This window comes from Danio aesculapii, chromosome 7, assembly GCF_903798145.1.
Source record: "Danio aesculapii chromosome 7, fDanAes4.1, whole genome shotgun sequence".
In the NCBI taxonomy this organism is placed as follows: domain Eukaryota; kingdom Metazoa; phylum Chordata; class Actinopteri; order Cypriniformes; family Danionidae; genus Danio; species Danio aesculapii.
The window spans coordinates 33,167,443-33,193,149 of NC_079441.1; the positions used below are offsets into that span (position 1 = coordinate 33,167,443).

At 36.8% G+C, this 25,707-nt stretch overlaps 1 protein-coding gene across 1 annotated transcript in view; it reads left to right on the plus strand.

The window, feature by feature from the left end:
* rfx7a (regulatory factor X7a) overlaps positions 1–25,707 on the plus strand; it is a 42,968-nt gene that overhangs the window by 9,831 nt on the left and 7,430 nt on the right. Inside the window, exons 2-6 of the mRNA XM_056461741.1 lie at positions 8,456–8,489; positions 21,299–21,384; positions 21,562–21,684; positions 24,193–24,309; positions 25,526–25,610. Of these exons, the coding sequence (XP_056317716.1) occupies positions 8,456–8,489; positions 21,299–21,384; positions 21,562–21,684; positions 24,193–24,309; positions 25,526–25,610 (445 nt within the window). The remainder of the gene's footprint in view (positions 1–8,455; positions 8,490–21,298; positions 21,385–21,561; positions 21,685–24,192; positions 24,310–25,525; positions 25,611–25,707) is intronic.

Here is a 25,707-nt window from a genome sequence, read left to right on the forward strand (position 1 = left end):
CCCTTTAAGATATTTGTTTTAAAAAATCTGCAATACCACTATATCCTCATTGACGGTAAAATAACCTTTATGTATTTAAAGGACCTAATCACTGAGGAGAAATCAGATGCTCAAGACATAATCTTTATGACAAATGCAGCAAATATATGACAGACGCTACAGCAGTGTATCATTAATTAAATCCTTATTTTCCACAGAGCGAAGCATCATCCACCTGCAGTTGTTTAAGATGGGCATGAACTAAATATATGTATTTCTTTGAAAATGTATCTTTTTGCAGTGAAATTCGTTTTGTATAATGTGTAATTTAATTTTGATGTATTTTTGTTGGTCAGATATCTACTCTAGTTATCTATTCACCATACTCGCCATTAAAAGAAGAGTTCATCCAAAACTGAAAATTCTGTCACCATTAACTTACCTGTTTACTTGTTCCAAACTTGTTTTTTTTCTGATGTTAATATCCATTAACTTGTAGGTAATGTCTTTGGTTGTTGAAAACTTGAATAGTAAATGCTGAATTAAGATTCTTATTTTGCTTATTATTTTATTTATATTGTCAGACAGCTAAAACATTTGACAAAATGTGTGAAATCGGCTGCACAAAGAGATGTGCATGCTAAAATCCCATAAAATTGATAGAAATAAAGATTTTACATTTATCGTGATAATTATCGATATCGACCGATATAAAAAAAATTATCGTGATAGTTTTTTTTGCCATATCGCCCAGCTCTACTTTTTTATAATCCTTTTTCTTGGCTTTCTGCAACAACTAATTAAAGTACTAGATTGTGAAGTGTGTTGTTACTTCAAAATAAAATGTACTCTTGTAAGTCAAAATAAAGTCTTTTAATGCAAAACTATATACATTTATAATAGTAAAAATCCATTTGGAGCAATTTTTTTTCATGTTTCCCATCACTCTACATTTCCAGGCACCTGTTTTTATGCACATTTTAAATATGCGTAAAAAAATCGGTTGATGGAAACGCCAAGATGACATCACTGAAAACTATCACACAAGATTAGATTTAGATTGGTCCCATCTGGTTTATACCTGATCCTATCGAAGCCGATATCCAATTTATCGGAGTACCTGATGAGCCCGTCCCTAGTCACCAATGTAGCATGACAGTGTGCTAAGTGGAAATGACTTGTGCGTGTATGTTTATGCAGACATGAGGTTTAGTAGTAGCTGAGTTCAGCAGGTTCAATTGAGATTTTAGTGGGTTAGTGAGAGGGAGAGAGAGAGATTTCTCCTCCCCAATCTCTCTCTCTCTCTCTCTCTCTCTCTCTCTCTCTCTCTCTCTCTCATACACACTGACACACAAATATCACACATGTAGGTCATGCTGACTAGCAGTAGTGTTATAGTCTGTGTTGTGATGTCTGGCTGCTCTTGCTCAGCACTCTGCTCAAGTGGAATTAGCCGAGGAGCTCACAGGCCTTTGCCCTCTTCGTGGGACGCCTCTATAGAGAGCAAATGATAGAGATGTCGGAGCGATCCCTTCCAACCAGTGACACAGTGACCCCTCACCTCTCTCTCTCTCTCTCTCTCTCTCTCTCTCGCGCGCTCTCTCTCTCTCTCTCCCTCTCAGGCAGTTGTTTACGTCCTGTTATGATCTGAGCACATGTAGCCAGCTGGAGGAGGGGATCTTAGGGGGAGGGGCACTGGCCGATGGGATAAAAGTCTGTGGCTTAATTCAGGCCACTGTTTACAGGAAAAACAAACCAGAGTTACATTTAATGAATGATTTTTGTGTTTTTTTTTTATACCATTTAAGGTTAATGAGATATTGAGTATAGCATATTTGATTTATGAGGTTGTGTTAAACTGTAGTTCATAAGTAATATGGATTAATGATTGCATGAGATGTAAGTGGGAGTTGATCCATGTTACAGTGAGTGAAGTGTCACCCCTCACAGCGCCCTTTCAGATGTTAAACTTAAGCTCAGAGAGATGGGCACGAGCACTCCAAAAATCACGTTAGTGACTGGTGAAAAAATGTCATCAGACTGACATATGACATGCTTCCTGGCAGTAATGTTTAATATGTCATAATGCTGTATGTCTGTTGAGTAATAAAAAGATTTCTTAAGCTTCTACTCTTAAGCTAGTTTACATCAAATTTTGACCTGATCCAGTGCTTCACGTTTGAAATATACTTGCTGTGGTAACTGGATTGAAACATACTTTTTACCCACATCACATAAATAGTTAACTATATGCAACAAACAAAACAGAATTTAATTAAAAATATATATTTTAAAATATTTATTAATAAAGTATTTCTTTTCAGTTGGATAAAGTTAAAAATGACTGTTGAAATAAAAAAAGAAATGTACTATTTCTCTTACTTTTATGATGTGCACTCACTGACAGGTAAAACCTGCTTCTCTCTATCTCACATTCAAGTTCAGGTTGCTTTATTGGCATGATATTTTGTATGGTATTGCCAAAGCATTTTAGATGTATAAAATATGTTATATATTGACATCATCAAATTAATAATCCCAGAGCCATTAATTTTTACTATAATCTTCTATGTGAAGCTTTGACACAATCTACATTATAAAAGCGCTATAGAAATAAAGATAAATTGAAATTGAATTGAAATAAAATATACAGCAAATGAGAACTAAATGACAGAAAAAAGAAATAAATACAGACAATATCTCAAAAAACTATAATAATCACAAACGGCAGCTCGCAGGTAGCTCTCTGCAACTCTCACATGGTTGCCCACTAAAGCTAAGCAGGTCAGTACCTGGATCGTAGACCTCATGCTTGCTGCCAAAAGTGTATGTTAGTAAGGCCAATGGGGGGCGCTCAACCTGTGGTCTGTGTGGGTCCTAACGCCCCAGTATAATGAAGGGGACTCTATACTGCTCAGTGAGCGCCGTCTTTCATATGAGTCTTTAAACCAAGGTCCTTACTTTCTGTGGTCATTAAAAATCCTAGGATGTCCGTTAAAAAAAAAAGAGTAGGGGTTTAACCCTGGCATGCTGGTCAAATTTGCCCACTTTCCTCTGTCCATCATGGCCTCCTAACCATCCCCATATCATAATTGGCTTCATCACTCTGTCTAATCAACTCATCTTCATCTCTCCACTAATCAACTGGTGTGTGGTGTGTGGTCTGGCGCAATATGGCTGCCGTGGTGTCATCCAGGTGGATGCTGCACACTGGTGGTCGATGAGAAGATTCTCCCCATTGTGTGAAGCACTTTGAGTGTTTAGAAAAGCGCTATATAAATGTAAGGAATTATTATTATTACAACAATAAAATGTGTAGATTATTTAAATACAACAAATGAGTTGATTTACCCATTTCTAATGGTGTACAATTATTCTGCAGCCAATTTAGATGTAATTTCGTCCTCCGAGTATTTAGTAAAGTTTTTCAGAGTCGTTTAGATTAAGGAATTAATTATTTAATTTTTCTCTCGCTCTCGTGACTGTGCATACAATTAATAACAGCTTAGAAAGCGAAAGCAAAATCCCAAAGATTTTAGTAGATTTAGAAACCCCGGCTGGACACAAAAAGGTGCGTGTCTGTGGGAGTTTTGACAGTTCTCGTGCACACAGAACGAACAGTACGTATTGGGTAAACAAGAGAAGATTATACACAAGTTAATCGACCGCAGATGTTTGTTATATTTGGCGGATGCAAAAAAAAGTGTAAAAGGATGATAATAATATTTTTAAAAAGTGTCATTAGATATACTTTGGTGGCTGTTAAGATACCTGAGTGGCCACCCAAGTAAAGTCTATGTGTTGGAAGCACTGCAATCTGACGAAATGTTGTCGCACGGTTCTATTTAAAGATACAGGCCGATAATGTGAAAAAGCAATAAAAAGATCAATTTTTCTTTAAGTTAATTTCACAGAACAGACGTTCAAAAATAATCTCACAAAGTTTTGCAATATAGATCTTTGAGTGAAGGTATTTAAATGACTTTGTGACTAAGTGACTAATGACTAAGTTGACTTAAAAGTTTTACTAAATTACCTGGAAAGGAACATTGCTTATATTAACTGCTCTCATCATTTTCTCTGTATTCAATTAAACATTGTGTAAAACCAATAAACAAGCTTAGGAATATACACAAACAGGGACATAAAGGCTGATCAATTGTCAAAGGGAAGCCCCTTTCTATTGACAGGCATGCGATTGGTCCAACTATCCTCCTGTCAGACATTGCAGCACGGTTTTGGTGTGATTTACACGTCGCCTCTCGTCGGGTTAACGTCGGAGCTTGTTGGCCTGATTCAGCAAATAGAATCAGTGTCAGCTGAAGAGAGCTCTGACTGGTTATTCAGCAACAAATCAGAGTGAAAGTGTGATGTAGCAAGAACACAAAGAGGCCGGATATAACTTTGCCACATTTTTCAAATATTTGCAAACGGTGTATATGATTGTTAGATTATCATATACAAGACATATTTTTGGCAGCGAATCCCTCCGTGGTGAGTGACCATTAGGCAAGGCAAGTTTATTTATATAGCACATTTCATACACAGTGGCAATTCAAAGTGCTTTACATAAACAGGAATAAAAGAAACAAGTATAAGAGAAATAAAAAGAAATAATAAAAATAGTAAAAAAAATTATAAAATAAGCATAAAACAGATAAAATGTGTTATAAAAGAATGAAAAAGAAGAGAAAAACATAATACCATTACTGTAATAATGGTACTGAACGCTGTTTTATTTACAATTTGCGTGTGTTAGTTATCTCCACCTTGATCATCTCATGATGATGCAATGGTGCTTTATGTGTGGGTTCTGATTAGGCTTTTATCCCACTGAACTGGGGGCGGGGCAGGGGGGGGTGACAATTGATATGGGGGGGTCTATATATGTACATGTGGTTTTCATGCCGCACTGCAAGCTATTGGCTTAACATTGGAAACTGCTCGAGTTCAAGCGCTGGAGGTATTGGCCTCAGTCGACCTGATGAAAGCCCTGGCTTGTACTGAGCTAACAGGGGAAAAGTGGCTATTTTGAAGGGGGCGAGAAACATCCTCAACTGTATTTTAAAGCCTCTTGCTTAACTTTAGATCAGTAAAGGTCTGACTTTTACCAATTTAATCTTCTCATTCACAATCCTGAACAGTTTTAGCTTGATTTACAACACTCTGGTTATCATATTAAATATCAAAATATTTTGTAGACCATTTCAAGTATATTCTTGTTCACTCCATAATGGTTCAACAATATTCTCTAAAAAATTAAGAATGGAATCAACATTCATTCATTGATTTTTCCTTTGGATTAGTCCCTTAATTAATCAGGATTCACCACAGCAGAATGAGCCGCCAACTTATCCAGCATATGTTTTACGCAGTGGATGCCCTTCCAGCTGCAACCCAGTACTGAGAAACAACCATACACTCCCATTCACACTCATACACTACGGCCAATTTAGTTTATTCAATTCACCTAGTGCATGTCTTTGGACTGTGGGGGAAACCGGACCACCCAGAGGAAACTCACTTGAACATGGGAAGAACATTCAAACTCCACATAGAAAAGCCAACAGGCCCAGCCGGGGCTCAAAAGAGCGACCTCCATGCTGTGAAGTGACAGTGCTAACCACTGAGCCACCGTGCCGCCCTGCAATCAACATATGTCCCCAAATACTTAAAACTACTGCCAATTTTGCCAATTTCACTGGGATTCCCCCAAAGCACTACTGGTTGTAACTCCAAGGTTTTTTTTATCTCTAAAATTTATACTTGAAGGTGCATTTTGTGTCACTGGATCTGCATGACAGCTGACAAAAAAGTAAGCCTAGACATCCCAACCTTTTTAAGCTGGTCAACATTGTAACTTTTTTGAGTAATGTGAGGTTATTTAAGCTCTAAAAATAAGAAGTGTTACGTGAGAAATCACTCTTGTTTCCAGATTTCTGATTCATCAGTGATCTTAAGCTACATAACAAAAGATAATACCTCATTAAATCTTACCTAGTAAGAAGGAGAGCTGCAGCAAGCCTATTGCACACTACAATAGACACCAATAGTATGTTTTTTTAGTCCACTTACACTACTAACTACTTATGAATGGGCTGGTCTGTTGCATAGCACAACCCAACTTATTCATGCATTGCACATGAGATTTTGCCAACTCCCTTATGTCTAGGCTTACCACCCACCACACAAACATTTCCAGGCCACTTTCACACCATGTATGACGTATAGTGGTGCAATGCACAGACGTACTGCTCTCTAAATTAGGACTCTTTATCTGTGTATCAGGTGAGCGTCGGACTAATAGTGTTAAACTTTGCTGTTGATGAAAGCTCATTAAGCAAGTCAGGCGTCTGCTTGAAACAGCCTAATAACAACATGAAGTGACATTAACGGCAAATCCTGTTTTTACTGCCGGCCTTGACAACAGGGGTGCAATCGTTAACCTGCTTCAAGACTACCTAGATACAGTTTAATGAGGGTTACCTGGCCTGAAGCCGCTTGGGGGCAAACAGAAACTCGCCTAGTAACAGTTCATTAGTTCTCTGACCTCTGGAGGGGTCATAGGGACAGTCTTATGAACACTGTCAGTCTAGAACAGTCTAAAAACACACGTTATTTGGCTTTAGCCTCTGGCATAAGCTTGAATGCTTTTATATTGGATTAAGAAGTCAGAATGTTGGAGCAACACGATGCCTGATTGGACATCCTATAATTAAAAGCAATTGTATGCAACGTATCTTAGGTGATTGGCAGATAAGGGCTCAACAGTAAGGATGGCCTGATGACTCTGGGCCAGTGCCAAAGAGATCTGGGTTGCTGTGTTGAAGCCACATTTTAAATTCAGTGGTCGTGTGCTTGGTTTTATGTCTTGGCAATAGAGTTGTCACAAATACAGAATTTATTTATTTTGCAATCCAAGTAAATATTAAAAAAAAAATTTAAGCATTTAAAAAAAATTATTCTTCATATAGCATTAGTTATGTGGTTTTACTTGAATATGTGGTCCTTGGTGATTTTTGACAAACAAGCATTGGCAACAATGGTAATTTTCAGTTTCTTGCACAGACCAAATGTTTTTCTTTTAAAAGACCTCAATGTATGATTATAATATGGAAGTATATCCTGGACAATATTTAACTTCAATTGCAAATAGGATTTGCAATTGCATTTTTCATATGTGGACGCATTGCAAATCCTGCATTATCGTTTGCATTTCCGCTTTCGCGAACGCACAGTGACTGCCACATTTCAAATGAAAAAGCTAAGTCCATTTGCTAATTCATTTCCCATGTCGTATGAGCTATGAGCCTGACATATCTAAATAGCAATATTAATTGCTTCATTTGCTTTTTCTTTTTCTCCGCGTTGTACATGTAACCTGCCAAAACTCACAAATCACAAATCCTTTTGCATTTGAATTTCCGATGTCTAGACTGAAACCTGTCAATCAAATGACAGGGGTGGGGCTATTTTATTGGTCACGTTTGTATTGGGCAGTGAGGTCACTCACAGTCGATGTGTTTACAGTTTTAAAAATGGTGGTAATCTGTGAAGTTGTGGAGCAAATTTTGACACTTGTGCAGCAGGTTGATGACAGCTCATGCTATACAGATTTCCCTTTACTTAGATTCCATTTAATTTTGGACACATTAAATGAGTTTAAGGCCTTATCGAACAGCACAATAAGTGATGTGGTCTTCACCGAAAATGATCCGGTATATACTTTCATATAATCAGGATCCACATGTATCAATTTGTTTTACAATTTTTTTGTGCTCAATCCTGGTACCCTTTGACTTTTATCAAAATCTTTATAGCTTTTTAACAGATCTAGGACTTGATGGATTTAAAACAATACAGGATTGTTCCAGCATTTATCAATCATTGTTATCATTATTAAAACTAAATTGTTGATGTTGGTTCACTGTGCACATGTCCTATTCTGTTGTTCAATGCATCTGCCAACCTTTGCTTTTGGATCTCTCAGTGTTTACAGTCACCATGTTGCCTGTCTTGACATTTCTTGTGGTGTTAAAGAAAAGCGGTCATTTGTAAATCTCATCCTGAATGCGGATCGACAGTGCCTTTGACGTGCCTTTTGAAGGTTCGAATGATTGTGAGCCTCTATACGTTACTCCTGGTGAAAATTTGACCCTGTCTCCTTTTCCATACCTGTATATAGAGTCTATACTGGTTCATTCCGGTCTCAAACATCCCGATGGTCAACACTTTCTGATTGGCAGGAATATTTATAGATCTCCAGTGTTATGGAACTTTAATGCAAGATACTTTTTTTTGTGCATGAGCACATGTGTTCCTGGGGATATATTGGTCTGAGCTGGACAGGGCGTACGGGTTAGAGGATGGAAAGATGTTTTGAATGCCATTGATTTATTAATAAAATAAGCTTTATGAATGTTTCTCAAGTTACCCCTGTGTCGTACTGATTCTTTCTCTTCTCCTTTTTTTTCAGCAAAACTGTACAATCGAAGGTGGATTGCATTTTGGTGAGTAATTGCTGTCAATAAATAAAAAAAAATCTATATTAATATAAAATATTAACAACATTATATTAAAACACTCTAAAAATGCTGGGTTGTTTTAACTCTAGGTTTGGTCAAATGTAGACAAAACCCAAACATTGAGTTAAAGTGTCGTTTAAATTTAATACAAAAAATAATCCAGGGTTAAAACAACCCAGCGTTTATAATACTTAAGAGTACTATAGCAGTTGAGTTTCACATAAAAAATCTAAATTTAATAAAAATAGAGTAGAAAGCAATACTTTTTATTTCAGGCCAGCTAGCAAAGTGCTATCCAGGTAAACATCACTCCTCTGACCTCTAAAGGTGCTCTAGTGACAGACGCTAGAGGCCATGGTCTTTAGCCTCTTTGTTAGAGGAACCAACTCTCATACAAAGAATCGGCGGTTCGATCCTTAGCTCAAACCGAGTTGGGTGAAGTAGGACCAGTTGGTTATACTTGGGGGCTCATCTGGGACGGGAGTGAGGTTTAGTGGGAATCGTGTTTATTAACAAAGTAGACTGCGTCATATATGGCATAATAAACTCAAAGTGAAGTCATTCCTTTCTTCCTCAGGACAAATAAAAGTAGAATTAACTTCAGTTCAGTATTTCAGTACAGATGTTTTTGTGGTCAAAGAAATGGGAATTGGAGCCACTGTTTATTATAGGAGCAGCGCATATAATGTACTACTACTAGAAGTGATCGAAAGTGGCAGGGGGGTGTCAGTAGTACCTACCTTTTTTTCATAGCTTTCTTGCCAATTTTCTACTAACAATTTGTGTGCTGTTGAGCAGGTTCTTAAACGGCCCTAATTGCTCATTGTGTTCACATGCTCAACAGCGATGTCCAAGAATCCATGCTTCTAGTGGTCGACCAATATGTTTTTTTGAAGGCCAATACTGATATCTTGGAAAGCAGGATGGCTGATACTTGACTAATATAATTTATTTAATTTTAATTAATATTTACATTTATATTAAATAACATTTTTATTGAATTGAAAATCATTTAAAAATGGATTAAAAAATAAATGTAAAAATTAATCAAAACTTAGACATTAAGCACAGTGGTTATAAACTGGTGTAGAGAGAAAGAGAGAATAATTTATTTATTACTAGTTATTACTAATAATGATGAATAAACATTACTACATAGCAGTCCCCAGACTAGTTTTTATATAATAAAATTAGTAAGGTGGTATGAGCCACCACAGTTGTTTAAAAATAAGCTGCATGCTAATTTGTTAATTTCTTTTGCTCTTTATTTTTATTTATAATGAAATTATGTTTGTAAACCACTTCATGCGCTTGATATGAGCACAGTAACAGCTGACAAGTCGGGAAGGTACATTTATTTTCTTTGGTGAGACTGAGAGACATTTTATTGCACAACAAATACTTAATAATGTTGTGCTTGTGTTAACCTGGCAAACCAACTCAAAGCATACGGTTGCCCAGTGCCCATGAAAGACTGGATGTGTGTGTCTCACAGCACAAACCATCATTTTAATCCCTTAAATGTACATGCTTAATTTGACATTGATAAGATCAATCGATTAAAATGGTTATCGACAATTCATAGAGTAATCTTTAGTATTCCCAGTAACCCTAGTATCTAGTATCCTTTAGTATTGAGTATCCTTTAATAACCCAATACAATAAAACCCAAAACAAAGTATATGATTTACTTAGGGCGTACTCACACTATGTACATTTGACTTGAACTGGGCCAAAGCACGCTTGTCCCCCCTCCCGTCTCCCCCGACAGCCCGCACTTGCATTACATTCGGGCCTGGGCACGCTTGCGTCATCGATGATGCACTGTTCAGTAGAGAAGCTCACTCACCACAGTGGACATTTCTTCAGTTATATTGTTTTAATCGTTTGGGATGCAGTGACACACAGTCAAATTTTTCGCCGAACAGATCCGCCACTTTTGACGCTCATAAACAGTCGTAAAGTCCTCGTGCTGCAGGAATTAGGAGGTTTGCTGAAGGCGCAGCTGTGGTGCAGTGAGGAGTTTGCGTCTTTAATAAACTACGACAGTTTGTGTTCATTGAACAGTAAGAATGATTAATAAATCCATATGAAAGTCCCTTAAAAGTCACGTCTCGCTTTCAGTTTCAGGCTTAGGCTCGTTTTGTACTCACACACAAGCGTACCGCACCAAAGCCCAAGTGAACCGCGCCTGAACCCGATTCAGTGCACTCACACTTCTCAAACGATCCGGGAAACGGGCCTAAGCACGGTTCAGATAGCATAGTGTGAGTAGGATCTTACAGTGTCAAATCTTTAAAGGATCAGATACTTTGTTGGATAAACATTCTGAACAAGGCTTGAGAGAAAGAAACACTATGCTCTCTGCCAGCAGTGAATGAAGTGCTTGCTCAAAATAACGTTATAGTGTTGTGATTGGATACAGAGTTAACTGAGCATCAGATACACTGAGCAAGTTTTGATATGAACACAAATAGTGCGCTCACTGTGCTGTCAAGACACAGAGAAAGAAACTCTCAAAAGCTGTTAGGCTGAAAATATATCTGCTTCAAACTATTTAGCTTCTAACTCAGCCACTAGTGAGTGAAATCTAGGTTTATTTGCCAATGGTTAAAAAAAATGACATTTGTTTGCCTAGGTGTAATATTTGGTCATAAATGCGACGAGTTATTTACTTGCTTAGTTGAGGGTTGTACAGTCTTTCTTAAGACGCTTCGTTGAACCAACCCCAAACTTTTGAACACTAATGTATACCTGCAATGAACTCTTTTAAAGTCTATTTTTTAACTGATCAAACAGTTACCCTTGTACAGGGGTTCATGCGCTCATGGAAAACCTGGAAAAGTCATGGAATTTTGACATGGCATTTTCCAGGCCTGGAAAAGTTTTGAATTATCTGGAAAAACATATCTCTATACTTGAATATAGGTTAGTTGTCTTTACTACTTTTCTGTTCTTGGCCAATCGCATACTCTCACATTATTAGTGCAGTGTAAGCACTATCTAAATCAATTTTACATGGATATAAATATAAGCTGAAACTAAATAGAATAGATTACTGTGTGTTTTATGATATGCTGTAACAAATTTGAACATGTATTGTTTTTTATCACGCATATGTAGACATTGCATGAAACAGTAGGTCATGAAAATTAACGTGAGAGTTACTCGAAAATCATGGAAAAGTCATGGAATTTTAGTAGTAAAATTGGACCCTGCTTGTATTTTTTTCATGGATTGTCTTTATGAACAGGATTTGTTTTTTCAAACCACATAACTGCAGACATGGAGTGTTTTGAGTTGTTTTTTTGTGGTGTGTGAGGAGGAGAGAAGGTGACGGTGATCTTTTAATGGCCCCTCAAGGTAACAAGTGACACAAAATCCTCTTCAGACATTAGCCAGTGTGTCCCGTGTCCACTGTTCACCTCCTCTGTCCTCTCATCTAGTCTGCCCCTGTTGACCGCTGCTGGATGTTGCCGGCTCTCGCAGAGTCTTGCATCAGCCTCCTCTCATCAAACGTTCATTCCATAGTAGTATCTCTAAAAGCCCTGCTGTTTAACTCCTATTACCTCACATTAACATTTACAATGGCAATCAAACAAATCTAATAAATAATAATAAAAAAATCGTTCACTTTGACCACTTTCACTTTTATGTGTTTTATAATATAATGTAATATAATATACTATAATGTTATATCATACACTACACTATAATATAATGTAACAATAATTCAACAATGCAGTTCTTGAACAACATGAATTGGAGTAAATGTTGTCGACAGTTTTTTCGCCGAACTGCCACCTTAAGAAGCTCTTTGTAATACATGCTGAAAATTGTACAATAATTCAATTCATTATGTTCACTTACTGTACTGACAGACTTTGAGGACTCCACTATTACTGAATCATCACTTTGTCCCAGTGCTGAATTGTTCCAGCATCCGGCCTGAAAGAATTTGCTTGTAATAAATTCTGTAGGCTTGTCAGTATGAATTGGGCAACGTCGGTTGAGTCCTTCTGAATAATGCATGAGTTATTCACGCATGTCTAGTAGGCTCAGCAGTGCTGAGTAAGGGGCCTGCACACTACTCAGGGGACATTACACCTGAATGAATGAGCTGAGTGATGATGAGCTACAGGTTCCTCCTATTGTGGTCATGACCTGCTTGCCATTGTCCCCTTCATCTAAGAGTTGAATCTGATGAATGAATGAAGTTGTGAAAGTGCTTTTCACAAAGATGTAGATAGTCCAGTAGCCAAGTCTACTGCGAGTACATTTTTGTTGTCAGTTAATCATTTAGTTTTTAATCTTGTCATGTGTTTGCAGTTTACAAAATTAAAGTTAATTCATTTACAGGAGTAGCAACTACATTCTACAACAAATTTAAAGAATTGGTTTACAAATATATGCAAATTCTGCCATTAATTACTCGCCTTCATATCATTCCATACCCCCGAGACCCTTTTTTCATCTTCAAAACTAGGGCCACAACAACTAATCGATAATTATCAATAATGAAATTCGTTGTCAACAAATGACATTATTGATTCCTCGGGCTGCTCACATGACAACAAGAAACACAGTTGTTCGAGCAATGGAGAGTAGAGAACCCTCCAATTGTTGTGTTGAATTTAATTTCCCGTTTCCCCTCAGTTTTGCATTTCCACTTTGCAAACCGTATTCACGCACAGAGCTGAATTCGACACAACACTGGCTGCAGGAAGAAGGCATGTGAGAATTTTACATTTGATGCTTCTAAGAAGACTGAAACCTGCCCGCTATTAAGACTGAGCTTTCACCTCAAGCCATAGTGATGATTAATTAATTGGCGCTACTTTAGATTAGCTTAAAATAAATGGTGAAAATAGAGTGAGACACCACATATTTAAAAAAATCAGCAAACGACGGCAGCAGAAGAATATTACAATTAGTCAATGTTGTGGTTTCCAGCGAAGGCTAATACCATTACATTTGCTTACTGAGATTTCTAACTTTCTAAGTATTTGTTGTTTATTTATTATTTATCATTTTTATATTTCAACAAATTTTGCTGCTTAATATCTTGTTGTCATTGTGTTTATGTACAAATTTCATAATGTGAATATAATAGGAGAACAATATTTGTTTTTCTTTTTATTTATTTATATTTTGGATATTTAGAGAAGTGTTACTATTCTAAAGCAAACATTGTTTTTCATTTAAGGTTTAAATTATAGGTCAATAAACTCGATATGTGGCTTTTGTATACTATTTGTAAGTATACTTTTCAACATAAATAATACCCTGGTTAACAGTTTTATGTAGTTAAAATAAAACAGCAAATAAAAAAGTGTTTAGTTTTTATCTGATTAATAAAAAATTTTAAAAATCGCCTAACTAAATGATTATCAAAAAAATCAACATTTTGGATGAAATCCGAGAGCTCTTTGACCCTTTATAGACGTATATTATAATGTTTATTCAGAAAACATTTATTGAATTTATCAAAAGTTAAAAGAAAGTATTAAGTAAATAAAATTATTAAAAAAAATTTTTTTTTTCCCTTTTTTTCAAAACAGTTCAGAGCAAAACAACCAAAACATTAATAAAAACATTTTCAAAGGAACATGGAAACAAAAAGACATACAATACAAGTGTCAAATGGAGGATCTTCCTTGAGCCATTTCTTTGTAATGGCCTTTTTGCTAGTTTTTTTTTTATGCACCATTTTTTGCTATTTTTGAAGAGTAAATTCCCAGGCACACAGTTTTAAAATTGCATTCCAGATTTAATGCCATTATTGCATTTATCTCTTTATTCAAATCTTGCCAATAGGTGTGTAAAATATTACAATCCCAAACTATGTGGAAATGATCAGCCAATACATTTCCACACTATCTCTAGCATTCACCATTTTATTGCTCTAGTTTAAAAGTATTTTATTTTAGGTGTCAGAGAACCAGATTACATTTTTCCAAATAAATTCCCTCCATGAATCTAAACTAGGGCTGTCAAATGATTAAAAAAATGAACTAATTAATCACACTTTTTTTGTAATTAATCATGATAAATCAAGAAAAGTAATAGGGTATATGCCGAGCTAGTGTTTTTCCCATACTGATAAACTTCATTGTTATTGTGAATTTTTTTCCCATTTTATACGGTTCCTTTTACAGCATCGATGTTGTAATGTAATTAAAATGCATTCAGTTAAGTGAAGTTTTCAAACTAATTTCGAGAGGAGCACGTGATATGATTGACCGCAGCTGGCCACTCATTTACATTCACTAGTTAGCCAATCAGATTAACCCCAACTCACTATAAGTAGCCTAGCTAGAACTACTCTCTTATCTTCGTTTTCCGAAGAAACCCCCCATCCACCCCTTCTCCTCCTTTTCTTCCTCTTACCACGGGGAGCTCTCGAGAACCACCTGATCTCGTACTCCCCGCATATGCTCTATGGACCAGGCGGGAGCCCTGGGCTCACCTATCTCCGAGCTCAGGGTTCTCTCCCGGGACAGCATGCCAAACCTGCTAACAGTTGTCAAAAAATATCTAAGTGTGAACTCTTGAAATAAACTTTGGCATTCATTTAATTGTTCAAGCGTAAAACGAGACAAAAAGCTGTTTACTCGCACGCGCCCCTTCAGAATCGGCAGGCTAGCACAGAAGCTCCATTGAATATAATGGGGTAAAATAAATGCTCATATTATAAAGACATGGTGGGGGAAATGTTATTTAATGCAGTGCTTCGTGTACAATCTGAGACCCACTTTATATCAGAGATCACTCAGCTAGTGGAGATCGCTGATTTTTAAAGTAAACTGACCTTAAATGCGCAGATTTTTGCATTGGCATACAATTGACCGGAAGTGCTCAACCCAGGTTACTGGCAAATTCAAAGTCCTATTAGCATGCTTCGGCATATACCTTATTAATGTAATAAATCATGATTAATCACGAAACGCCATATTTTTTACAGAAATAAAACACAGGCATGTAAATGCCATTTGAATTTCAAAACAATCAATGCCAATAACAAACAAAAGTGATTTCCATGTTGGATTCTAAGTGGACTACACACACACACACACAGACAACGCGCGCAGTACAGTGCACCCGGTGCGTGAGGGATCTCTTCAGATTCATCAACACACACAATCGCGTTCATCAAATTTGCTTAAACTAAGCGTTCTAAAGTATGGCTGTATTTTACAAGCAAGGGTTTTGACACAGCAACGTGAAGCAGACGCTTTACAAAAGTTGCATGTAGGGGGAAATACGTCAAACTTAATGAAACATTTGAGGGCCCATGGAAGCAACTTGAAGACAGAGAAATGGGCTGTCTTTGACAGCTTGCGACATCATTTGGCACTAACACAGTACATTTACATGGACACCAATACTCTGATTTTATGATTAAGATAATACTGATTAAGAGTCTACCATGTAAGCAGCTATTTTTGAATACCGTAAAGGACCATCCGAGTCCCGAAATGGGGAGGTTTTTCTTACCATTCGCCATGCAGTATTAAATTACATTAAAACAGCACTCTTCCAGCAGTCCTTACTTCATATTTTCATCCTGAATGAAAATATGCTGAATGAGAGTGAACTGCTGAACTGCAGTTAAAGTCTAAAGATTAAAAATGAAACTGAAATTGCATGAAACTCTGGAGGAAACGCTGGATAGCCTGGTGCTGTGACATTAATTGTTTTTTACTGAAACTTTCCTTCTAAAAGGATGTCCTTGGTCTTATCCAAATTTCTTTGCACGTTAAACACACGTCGGCCACAACAGAAAATAAAAAAACTATGTTATTTGCATAAATGTTCTTTAACGCGTTAAATATTTCAAATTAATCGTGTGCGTTAACGCGCTAATTTTGACAGCCCTAATCTAAATGAATTGTGATCATCTGCGTTTCACAATTAGTTAACCATTCCTCATTTGTTATAATTATATTGGCTTTCTTTTCCCATTTCTGTTTTAAATACATTGTTGAGTGTTTCTTTGTTAATGTCACACAGGAATAAATTCTTGATACTAGTTTCTTAAAAGTAAAAAGTTTTATCAAAAGTTCCAGAAAATTATAAACGGCACAATTTTTACACATATTTTTACACAATGTTTAATCTTTGAGATATAAGTCTGTATATTACAATAATTTCTCAAGGATTGCATGACACTGAAAGCTGGGTGCTTGGCCATCATAGGAAATAACTACATTTCAAAATATATTAACAATAACAACAGTAATTTCAAATTGTAATGATATATTTCTGTTAATTACAGTACACTTATAATATTTATTACAGTAAATAATCGTTACAATAATTAATTATAGCTTAATAGACTCTAATCCTCAACCTAACCTTGGTCATGTAGAAACCATCTTATTTTACCTCACTTGTTCAAGTACACTGTAAGTGCACATACTGTAGGTTTTTTTATTGTATTTTGGATCATATCAATTCCTCTGAACATTTTTAGAAATCTCACTGGCCCCAGACATTTGAACGATAGTGCATGAATGATGTTTTAATTTTTTTAACATGCATTTGTTTATCCACTTTTAAAAGTCACGCTGAGTTCTCTCTTAAATAGAGTTGTCCGCTCGGCTCCGAGACGTCTGCATTCTCATGCCATTTTTACTTACCTTTCTTACCCCTCTCCAATGTTAACTGTAGCCACGCTCAGTGGTTGATAACTTTAGCTTTTCACTAGCTATCATTCCCTTAGCAACGAAGAGGCGAATAGAAAAGACAGACACAACTATTCTTAGAATTCAGCAGAAAGGGGAGGGCAGAGATTCAGCAAAGTGTGATGATGCCCTCACTGATGAAGAGATTTTTAGGTGACAGCTGCATTTTCTGACCATTTTCCTCAAGTTTCATACACTTTCTGTGTTGATGATGATGGCCTGTACTCTAAGGAGCTAATTTGGACATCTAATTGGTGTGGCGTTGAGGGACTTTTGAAGATCCCCACTTCCATTCCTCCCACAGGCAGACACCATGAAAACAAAGGCTTATTTATGCTGGCTTAACCGACTGCTCTGATCGCTGAGGGATTAGGTATTCTTCGGGATTATTTTTACCTTGGATGACTTCCTGTTTGGGGTTATGCCGTACAATCCTATTGAAGTCTGTTTATTTTAATTCGCTGCTCACAGCTCTCCAGGTCTCAGGCCAGGTTGCTGAGTAAATGTCTCTGAGTTTTAATATTGCATGTAGAGTGGAGATCAAAATAAACAGAGGTTCATGAACATTTAACCATTTTAAATTTAACCTTCGAAATTTGAATGAAATTTTTGTTGTTGGGAATACAATACTACAAATATAGAGAATGCAGAGACAGGCCCAGTGCACACCAAGCCAATATCGAAGTACTAGTTTCACCTCGCAACCTCTGTGTCTGGTCCCATCTGGACCAAAAAGCTGCTTTTGAACGCATCAAACAGATGACAGCCAACTAAAACAGGAACGTATGTTCTTTGTCTACATAAAAAGATGCATCTTTTCATACTCGCAGGTGGCAGTATCTGTTCACAAATGGAATCCAGAACTAGTGCTGCACACTAGGGCTAAATAATATTCACATGCGATTTGACAAGTTTTCAGCACTTGTGTTTAGCTGAATCAGTGTTTTCTACAAAGAGACATAGTTCCCTGCCAAACTACAGAAAATATCGATATCATCATGTGATGGTCAAATCACAACAGCTCATTCGGTGATATTGACAGCTGATTGCTTTGCTTTTCTGTGAACTAGATCCTTTGTAGTAAATGTTGCGGATGTTAAACCTAAAAGCATGTGCAAAAATACCACATAATTATCTCAACTCACTTTATAGCTTCAGTCAAGTGTTTAAAATAAGTACATATAAAATACGAATAAAGCACGCAGCACATTTCATAATAGTATTACAAGGGGATGTTCACACAGAATGCGTTTTTTTCTTTTTAGGGCACTACTTTTCTATTGTTTCCAATGTAAACACGTGCTTGACGCATGTGTGTGACCATTACGCTCATGTCTTGTGCCTTTGAAGCACCGTGCACTGTGTTTTTTTGGATGCCGTGTGAAGTTAAAAGAACTTAAACGTTCACACACAGCTCATCACTGTCAGATCCACAGCAGTAGATCAATCGGAAAAGATTGGAGGCGGGGCAAACGTTGGAAGTTTCTGTTTACAGCTTAGTGGCTGTCTCCGTATACCCTCATGCTTTGTGCTGTGCTTTTTGTCAAACCATTCTGAACCGTTGACTCTCGCATTTCGAGAGCACCGTTTGGCCTTCTGGAGGAGATTTACTACTGATCAATGATCACAGCACTGTACTTTCCTCACAGGATGTGCAAGACAATCACAGCTTTTACTAAACAGCAAATGAGGTATTTATGTCAGTGTAATTTTGTCAATTTAGCCCTACTGCACATATACGAAGCAGTATTTATGTACTATTCTCAAAGTACTTCTCTCTCACTACAGAAGAATTTACTCTTCAAATATGTCTTATTATCTATTTCATATCATTTACAAATATTTTGGAAATGCAACAAAATGACAGCTGCCTCCTTTGTGTTCTGTTGTGACTTGTGTAGTTTGCTTAGTTTCATCACTTCCATTTTTGTTGCTCTCTTTCACCAAAGGTCGGTACTGGTTCTCCATGCTGAATCAGAGCCTGATGCAGTCCAATGGCCTACTGTCAGCTTGGGAGACCATCCTGGCCTTTACACTGTTTAGCACTGAACTAGTGACCAATTCCAGCTGTAGTGTTAAACTGATTGAACATTGAGATTCTACCTATTATTATAATTCTACTCCTACATTTGTCTTTAGTGGACGATCAGCCTTTTTGGGAGTCTTGAGCCAGTTGGTGACATTGTAAAGACACAATATTCTAGATATCACACATTTAGAACGACTAGCTTTTCTTGCTATTGCTGAAAGGTTAATCACTTTGGCCTTCGTTGGACAACCTGCTGTTTCAATTACTTTATAATGGCTCACCATCACCAAGTCAGAAAAAACATGAAAGTTAGGTTGCTAGTTAAACAGGCTTTGTCAAATAATCAAGGAATTTACCACCATGTGCCAGATTAACATCAATAATGTAAGATATATGAAAGTGTTCTTTTCTCACTGTCTCTCAACCTCATTTACTCCTGAGGATAACTTCAATAGAACCAAGCAGTGAGCTCAATTTCAGAAATTGCTGTTTTTATTTTTATTTTGATCGCAATTGTATTTCTTTGTGCAGAAAATATTTGAAAAGTCACTATTATATCTGTATCAAATCTATGTTTAGGGTGCATCAGAAAAGGCGAATGTTTGCGTATTGAAGCTCGTGTTTTTGTGTGTGAAAGAGCATTTAAGTGAAGATGGGGAGCTGTGCCTGGAGCGAGAGACTCGTGTCTGCTGCTCTCTACTCGGGCAGAATTTAAATCAGCTCTGCCCCACCCAAACATCTTACACATTCTCTTTGAAGAGCTGTTCACTGCTCTACTACTACACTAACACTCGACAAGAGCTGTAAGGGAGAGACCTGAAGATCACAATAACATCTTTAATGCACATGTCTGTCTCTGTGTGAAAAGGGAGAAAATATTCATTTGATTTGTTTATGTGCTTTATTTTTGGATGGTGTAGGTGGTATATAATTTAGTCTCGATGGGTGCTGTTACGGTTGACGAACATCTATTTCCCCTTTTTCTGTCTAGAATTAAAATGGAAATGGAATTGCTAAATGCCATAGAATTAGGCAAATCTGAATAAATCAAAAGAAGTTTTCACCTAATTAAATCATTTTTTTAATTATTTTGGGGTGATTTTGGGCATTTTTGGGCGATTTTTCATTTATTAGGATAGGACAGTGTTTAGACAGGAAGCAAAGTTGGAGAGAGAGATACGGAGAGGTAGAGTTATACGCTAACTGGCCACTTTATTAGGTACACCTGTCCAACGGCTTGTTAATGCAAATTTCTGATCAGCTAATCACATGTCAGCAACTCAATGCATTTAGGCATGTAGACATGGTCTAGACAATCTACTGCAGTTCAAACAGAGCATCAGAATGGGGAAGAAAGGTTATTTAAGTGACTTTGACCGTGGTGTAGTTGTTGGAGCCAGACGGACTGGTCAGAGTATTTCAGAAACTGCTGATCTACAGGGATTTTCACGTACAACCATCTCAAGGGTTAATTTATTAGGATAGGACAGTATTTAGACAGAAAGTGAAGTTGGAGAGAGAGAGACCGAGAGGTAGAGAGGTCCATAAGCCAGGACTTGGGATGCCCTAAGCGCAATGGACTATATGTCGGCACATGGCCGACAAGACGCCAGCCACCTAATTTAATCATGATGAGGACTAGTTACTGTGAATATTAAATTGCAAAAGACTATTTAAATTTGAAGTCTGCATGGCATAGTGGCACAGTTTTGTTTACTATATACTCAGATGTGACACTTGTGGTGTTTCCGATGCATCTCGAATAAGGACATGATATTGACCCTATCTATTTAAACAATAGTGTAAATATATATGTATGTGTAATTTTTGTTTCGTTAACTTGTAAAATGTAACCTGTTACATGTTTTATAATGGAGTTAACTTTGTGCAGTTTGAAAAATTCTTGTTTCTCATAGTTGAATGCTTGTTTGTAGTGTTTCTATGAAGTAAAATGCTATCTTGTCATTCTGTTGTTTCATGATTTTATTATTGGTTCCTGTGCTTGGCTTTTCATGCTCTTAAAACATGGCACTGCTAAGTATTAAACACACATCATCTGTGTTTCTGTTGCTTTACAGCAAGATGTGGAGAAGCTTACGGACATTGAAAAACTCTACCTCTATCTCAAGCTGCCTTCTGGACCCAGCAGTGGCAATGAGAAAAAGTAAGTGAGCTTTAATGTACTCTACAAAACTATGTCCACGTCATGTTAAGGGCATTACAACTCTTTAGTAATCATTTTATGACCTTTACCATATTACGTTTTGCTAATGATAAGAGACACAGCCCTAAGACAATTCTTCGTTAATTGAAATTGTATCATTTAATCCTTTTCTCTCAGTGAGCAGAGCTCCATTACATCAAGTCGTACCCAGCAGATGCACGCATTTAGCTGGATTCGTAACCATCTTGAGGAGCATCCCGAAACATCGCTGCCTAAACAGGAAGTCTATGATGAGTACAAGTAAGCAAAAATTGTGTGCCATTGTGTATTTTTTCTTTAAAATCCACTTAAATGGATTTAAAGAGACCACTTGAATTTTTAAGATCTCTGGAATGACAGAACAATATTATAGAATTATTTCTTTAATTTTATAGTCTGAATATTTTTGTTTCAGAAAATCACAATTGATCATGATAACAAATTAAGTAAAATACTGTTTTTTTTTTTTGGTGTTTAAAAATGAAAAAATGCTCTTAATGACAACATTTGATATTTTTTATATGGGAGAAATGCTGATCATTTTCAAGTGGTCTCTTAATTAGTTTCCATACCTGTATAAAAACTGATTTACACTTTTGCCTGGCGCCCCCGTTGCGGACCTCCGCTGACTGCGCACACACCTCACGAAATAGACGAGGCTTTTATACTTCATGCGTTCACCATTGTGATATTCTAACCCACCATAAAATCCGACGGATAAACAGAGAAGTAGGAAGTTTCTGGAACTTCGTCATATCATTAATATTGTTCAAGATTTTTAAACTAATTATTTTTATGCTTTTTATTATTTATTTGAATGATTATCAAGATTTTTTATAACCATTACATTTTTTTAAATCAAACTTTGATGCATCACCTGCTTTTGTTCATATCTCGGACAGTTCTATCTATTAAAGTTAAATATCATCGTCAACAGAACATGGGTTGCTCTACAAATATATATATAAATATTATTATGGAAAGAATAAAAGCCAAAAAAGTACACTTAATAAAAAAAAAATTATTATTATTATTTTTTTTTAATAGATTTAGCCCACTCCACAATTCACACATTACTGTCTGGCTAGTTTGTGTTCTCTGTCTATATACCAAAGCAATAATGGACCAACATTCCTGACCATTACCACCAATAAAGCCTAGAAAATCAGGGCATCAGTGTATTGTAAACCGGTAGGTTAAAAAATTCTTTTCCAGTTATCAAAGAAATAATTTGTTCCTTAATAATAGTTTTGTAACTATTAAATTGTTTCAAATTCAAAATTGTAATATATAAATCAGTGTAAAACATATGAGTGGTGGAAAAACATATTCTGTAATTGTTAATTAAAACCACCCGGGTCTCCACTTTTGCATGGCCTCTCTTTTTGGTTTTAACAAACTTATCCCTTGAGTTTTTCTAAACTTTTTAACAAAAAACTTTCCTCCTTTCCCACAGCTTTTGCAATTTTTAGCCAAGAATTATTGGTCATCTGGTTATCCCTATGATCACGCATGGACGGATCTTAAATATGTCTGTACAGTAGGGTTGGGTCGATAGACAATGCCATTGTCCATCACCGATGGCCAATGCCCATCACCATGCTGAGCCGACATCGCGATCCTCCACCCCGCCCCCTTCGCAGCAGCAACCTGCTCGCGAAAAATACACACGGCCCCATTTACACTAATATGTCTTAGTTTGAAAATACCACTGAAAACGCACATCAGGTGACCACACACAAACACTCTGTTATGCGCTGAAGCGTCTGAGCTCCAGCAGTAAGCCCAGAGAGCAGTGCACATCGGATAGTTTATCGAGGTTGTACCGCTGGATCGCGTCTCACTATAGTTGTTAAACGTGATATTTAATTAATCTTGTCTCTATCTATCCATCTATCAGGTAACGTGTCACAGCATCAGTACACTGCTTCAATCTTTCGCTTTTATGCTTGTACTTACTAATTTAGTGAAAACCTCAGATACTGTTGGTTGGTTGGTTGCTGTTGGTAGTGCATATTTTTTACCAACCAAGTTTGTGGACGCCATTATAATGACACGAATCACTCTGCCTATTCATGCCAGAGTCCCACAGAAAAAGTGATTGACACGTGGTAATTTGTGTGTAACTTATCCTTATTTATTTATGATTTGGTTATGGGTAAAACAAAGACCATGCGAGTCAGATAGTTGAAATGGTAGACTACAAATAATTAATTCGTTATGAATTTATTAATTATTCATAAATAATTAATTCACTGCCTACAACGACGATGCCATCGTCCATCGCGATGCTTTACATTAGACATCGTACGATGCCAAATTGGTTGACATCGACTAACCCTACTGTACAGGCGTACCTGTTTCATACAAAATCTCTTCAAAGTGATTCATATTCAACTCGTATCAAATGCAGCGTCTTGCCAACTCTTGGCTCGAGTCTCAAAATATTTTGTGTGCTCCGCCAGCTGAAATCATGTCGTGCGCACCCAAAGTCAAACTCCGCAATGACATCACATTCACCGGGCGCGCTTTAGCGAACTAGCGAACGCGGCAAATATAAATCAGGCTTAACAGTAAATATTATTTATTGTTATGTTTCACTTATTTACGGCTGCTTCAAATGTGGCCAGGCAATCGGGATCCAGGCCCAGACTTATCTGTTTTATAAATACATATAATGTAATTCAGGAAGCTGTATTACCTGGGGCTTGAGATGCCTTTGTTTTGTGCAATTGTAATTGATTCCTATTACTTTTGTGTATTTTTCAGGAGTTACTGTGATAGTCTGGGGTATCATGCTCTCAGTGCTGCGGACTTTGGAAAGATCATGAAGAACGTCTTTCCAAACATGAAGGCACGTCGACTTGGCATGCGAGGCAAATCCAAATATCCTTCATTGGAACTTTTTGTGACAATCCCGTCCTCCCCCTCTTTCCAGGCCTCCAAAGCAGGCACGCATATATTCACCTCCTGTCCCTGAACTCTGTGTACTAAACATCTGTTGCTGTAATTCACGTCGCTGCTAAATATAGATCAGAAATCGAATCAAATAAAACTTCCTTGAGTCCTTGAGCAGACTTTTGATGTATTGCAAACCCACTTACTATTGGCTGCCAAATACTTGATCTTCAAAAGACATTCAGCAAAGTGGCCATTAATTCTGTATGGTAGTAGAGATGATTTCATTGCACTGTGTTATCTAGTGCAGGCTATAGCTTTACCTTTGGTAACTTCGTATTGAACATTTGAACAGCGTAAAAAATTTATAGGAAAAAAGAAAGCTAAATTTTACCTCGAAGATTTTAATTGGTGATATGAAATATATCTTTTATTAAAATTATCTTGGAAACTACCATAAGAGTAATAGACATAACAACAACATATGTTTAGCTGTTGCGTCAAATCTCAGAAATTATGTTGTATAACTCTGTCCGGGTTATTTTTGCTCAGGGTTAAAAGTGCATTTGTGAGTGTGAATTGTATTTTTAATTTCAGAGTGGCGCGTCACTGAAATAAACCATGCTTGTTGTTGACGGTTGCCACTGAAACAGAAACTCAATCCTCATCAGCTCTAATGCACAAGAAAGCAAAGCATTCATTCTAGCAGAGGACTTTGTATTTTCTTGTGAAAGAGAATTGACTTGGGGCTTTTTTGTGATTTTAGATTTTTCTAAATAATAATGAACTTGACATCATAAAAACACTGGCAAATAAATCATCTTCCATTTTGAATTGGGTGAAGTCCTCTGTAAAGGAATGAAGTTAAAGGTACAATAGGAGTTTAAGAAATGGAAACCCATATCTACATCTTGTCGCTTTTTAATACACAAACATTACCCACATGAGAGTAGATACATTTATATTTAAATAATACTATTTTTTCAGCCTAATAGCTCTGCCTGGTCTGTACTCGTGCCTACACCTCAGCTCAGCATGACTTGTTACGCTGACTTGTGCTTTTTACTTATGGACATAATTAAATCAAATATCTGCTTTAATTTCATAGTGTTAACGAACAATTGATCCAAAATTTGCTTCAAACGAATGTGATTTAACGTTGTAAGTATGATGGACAGATATTATTTCCTTGACTACTGTGAACATATTGCTATAGTGGACTGAGGAAGAAGACCTTTGTACACATGCCATCTCTTCCCAACCTAGATCTTCACAAATCTGGTGATGGGGTGAGTTACTAGTTTTGTTTCTCATTTATTTGTGTTTTTCTTCTTCTTTTTTAACCTTTCTTTTCAAATTTTTTTCATTTTTGTCATTTTAGAAATC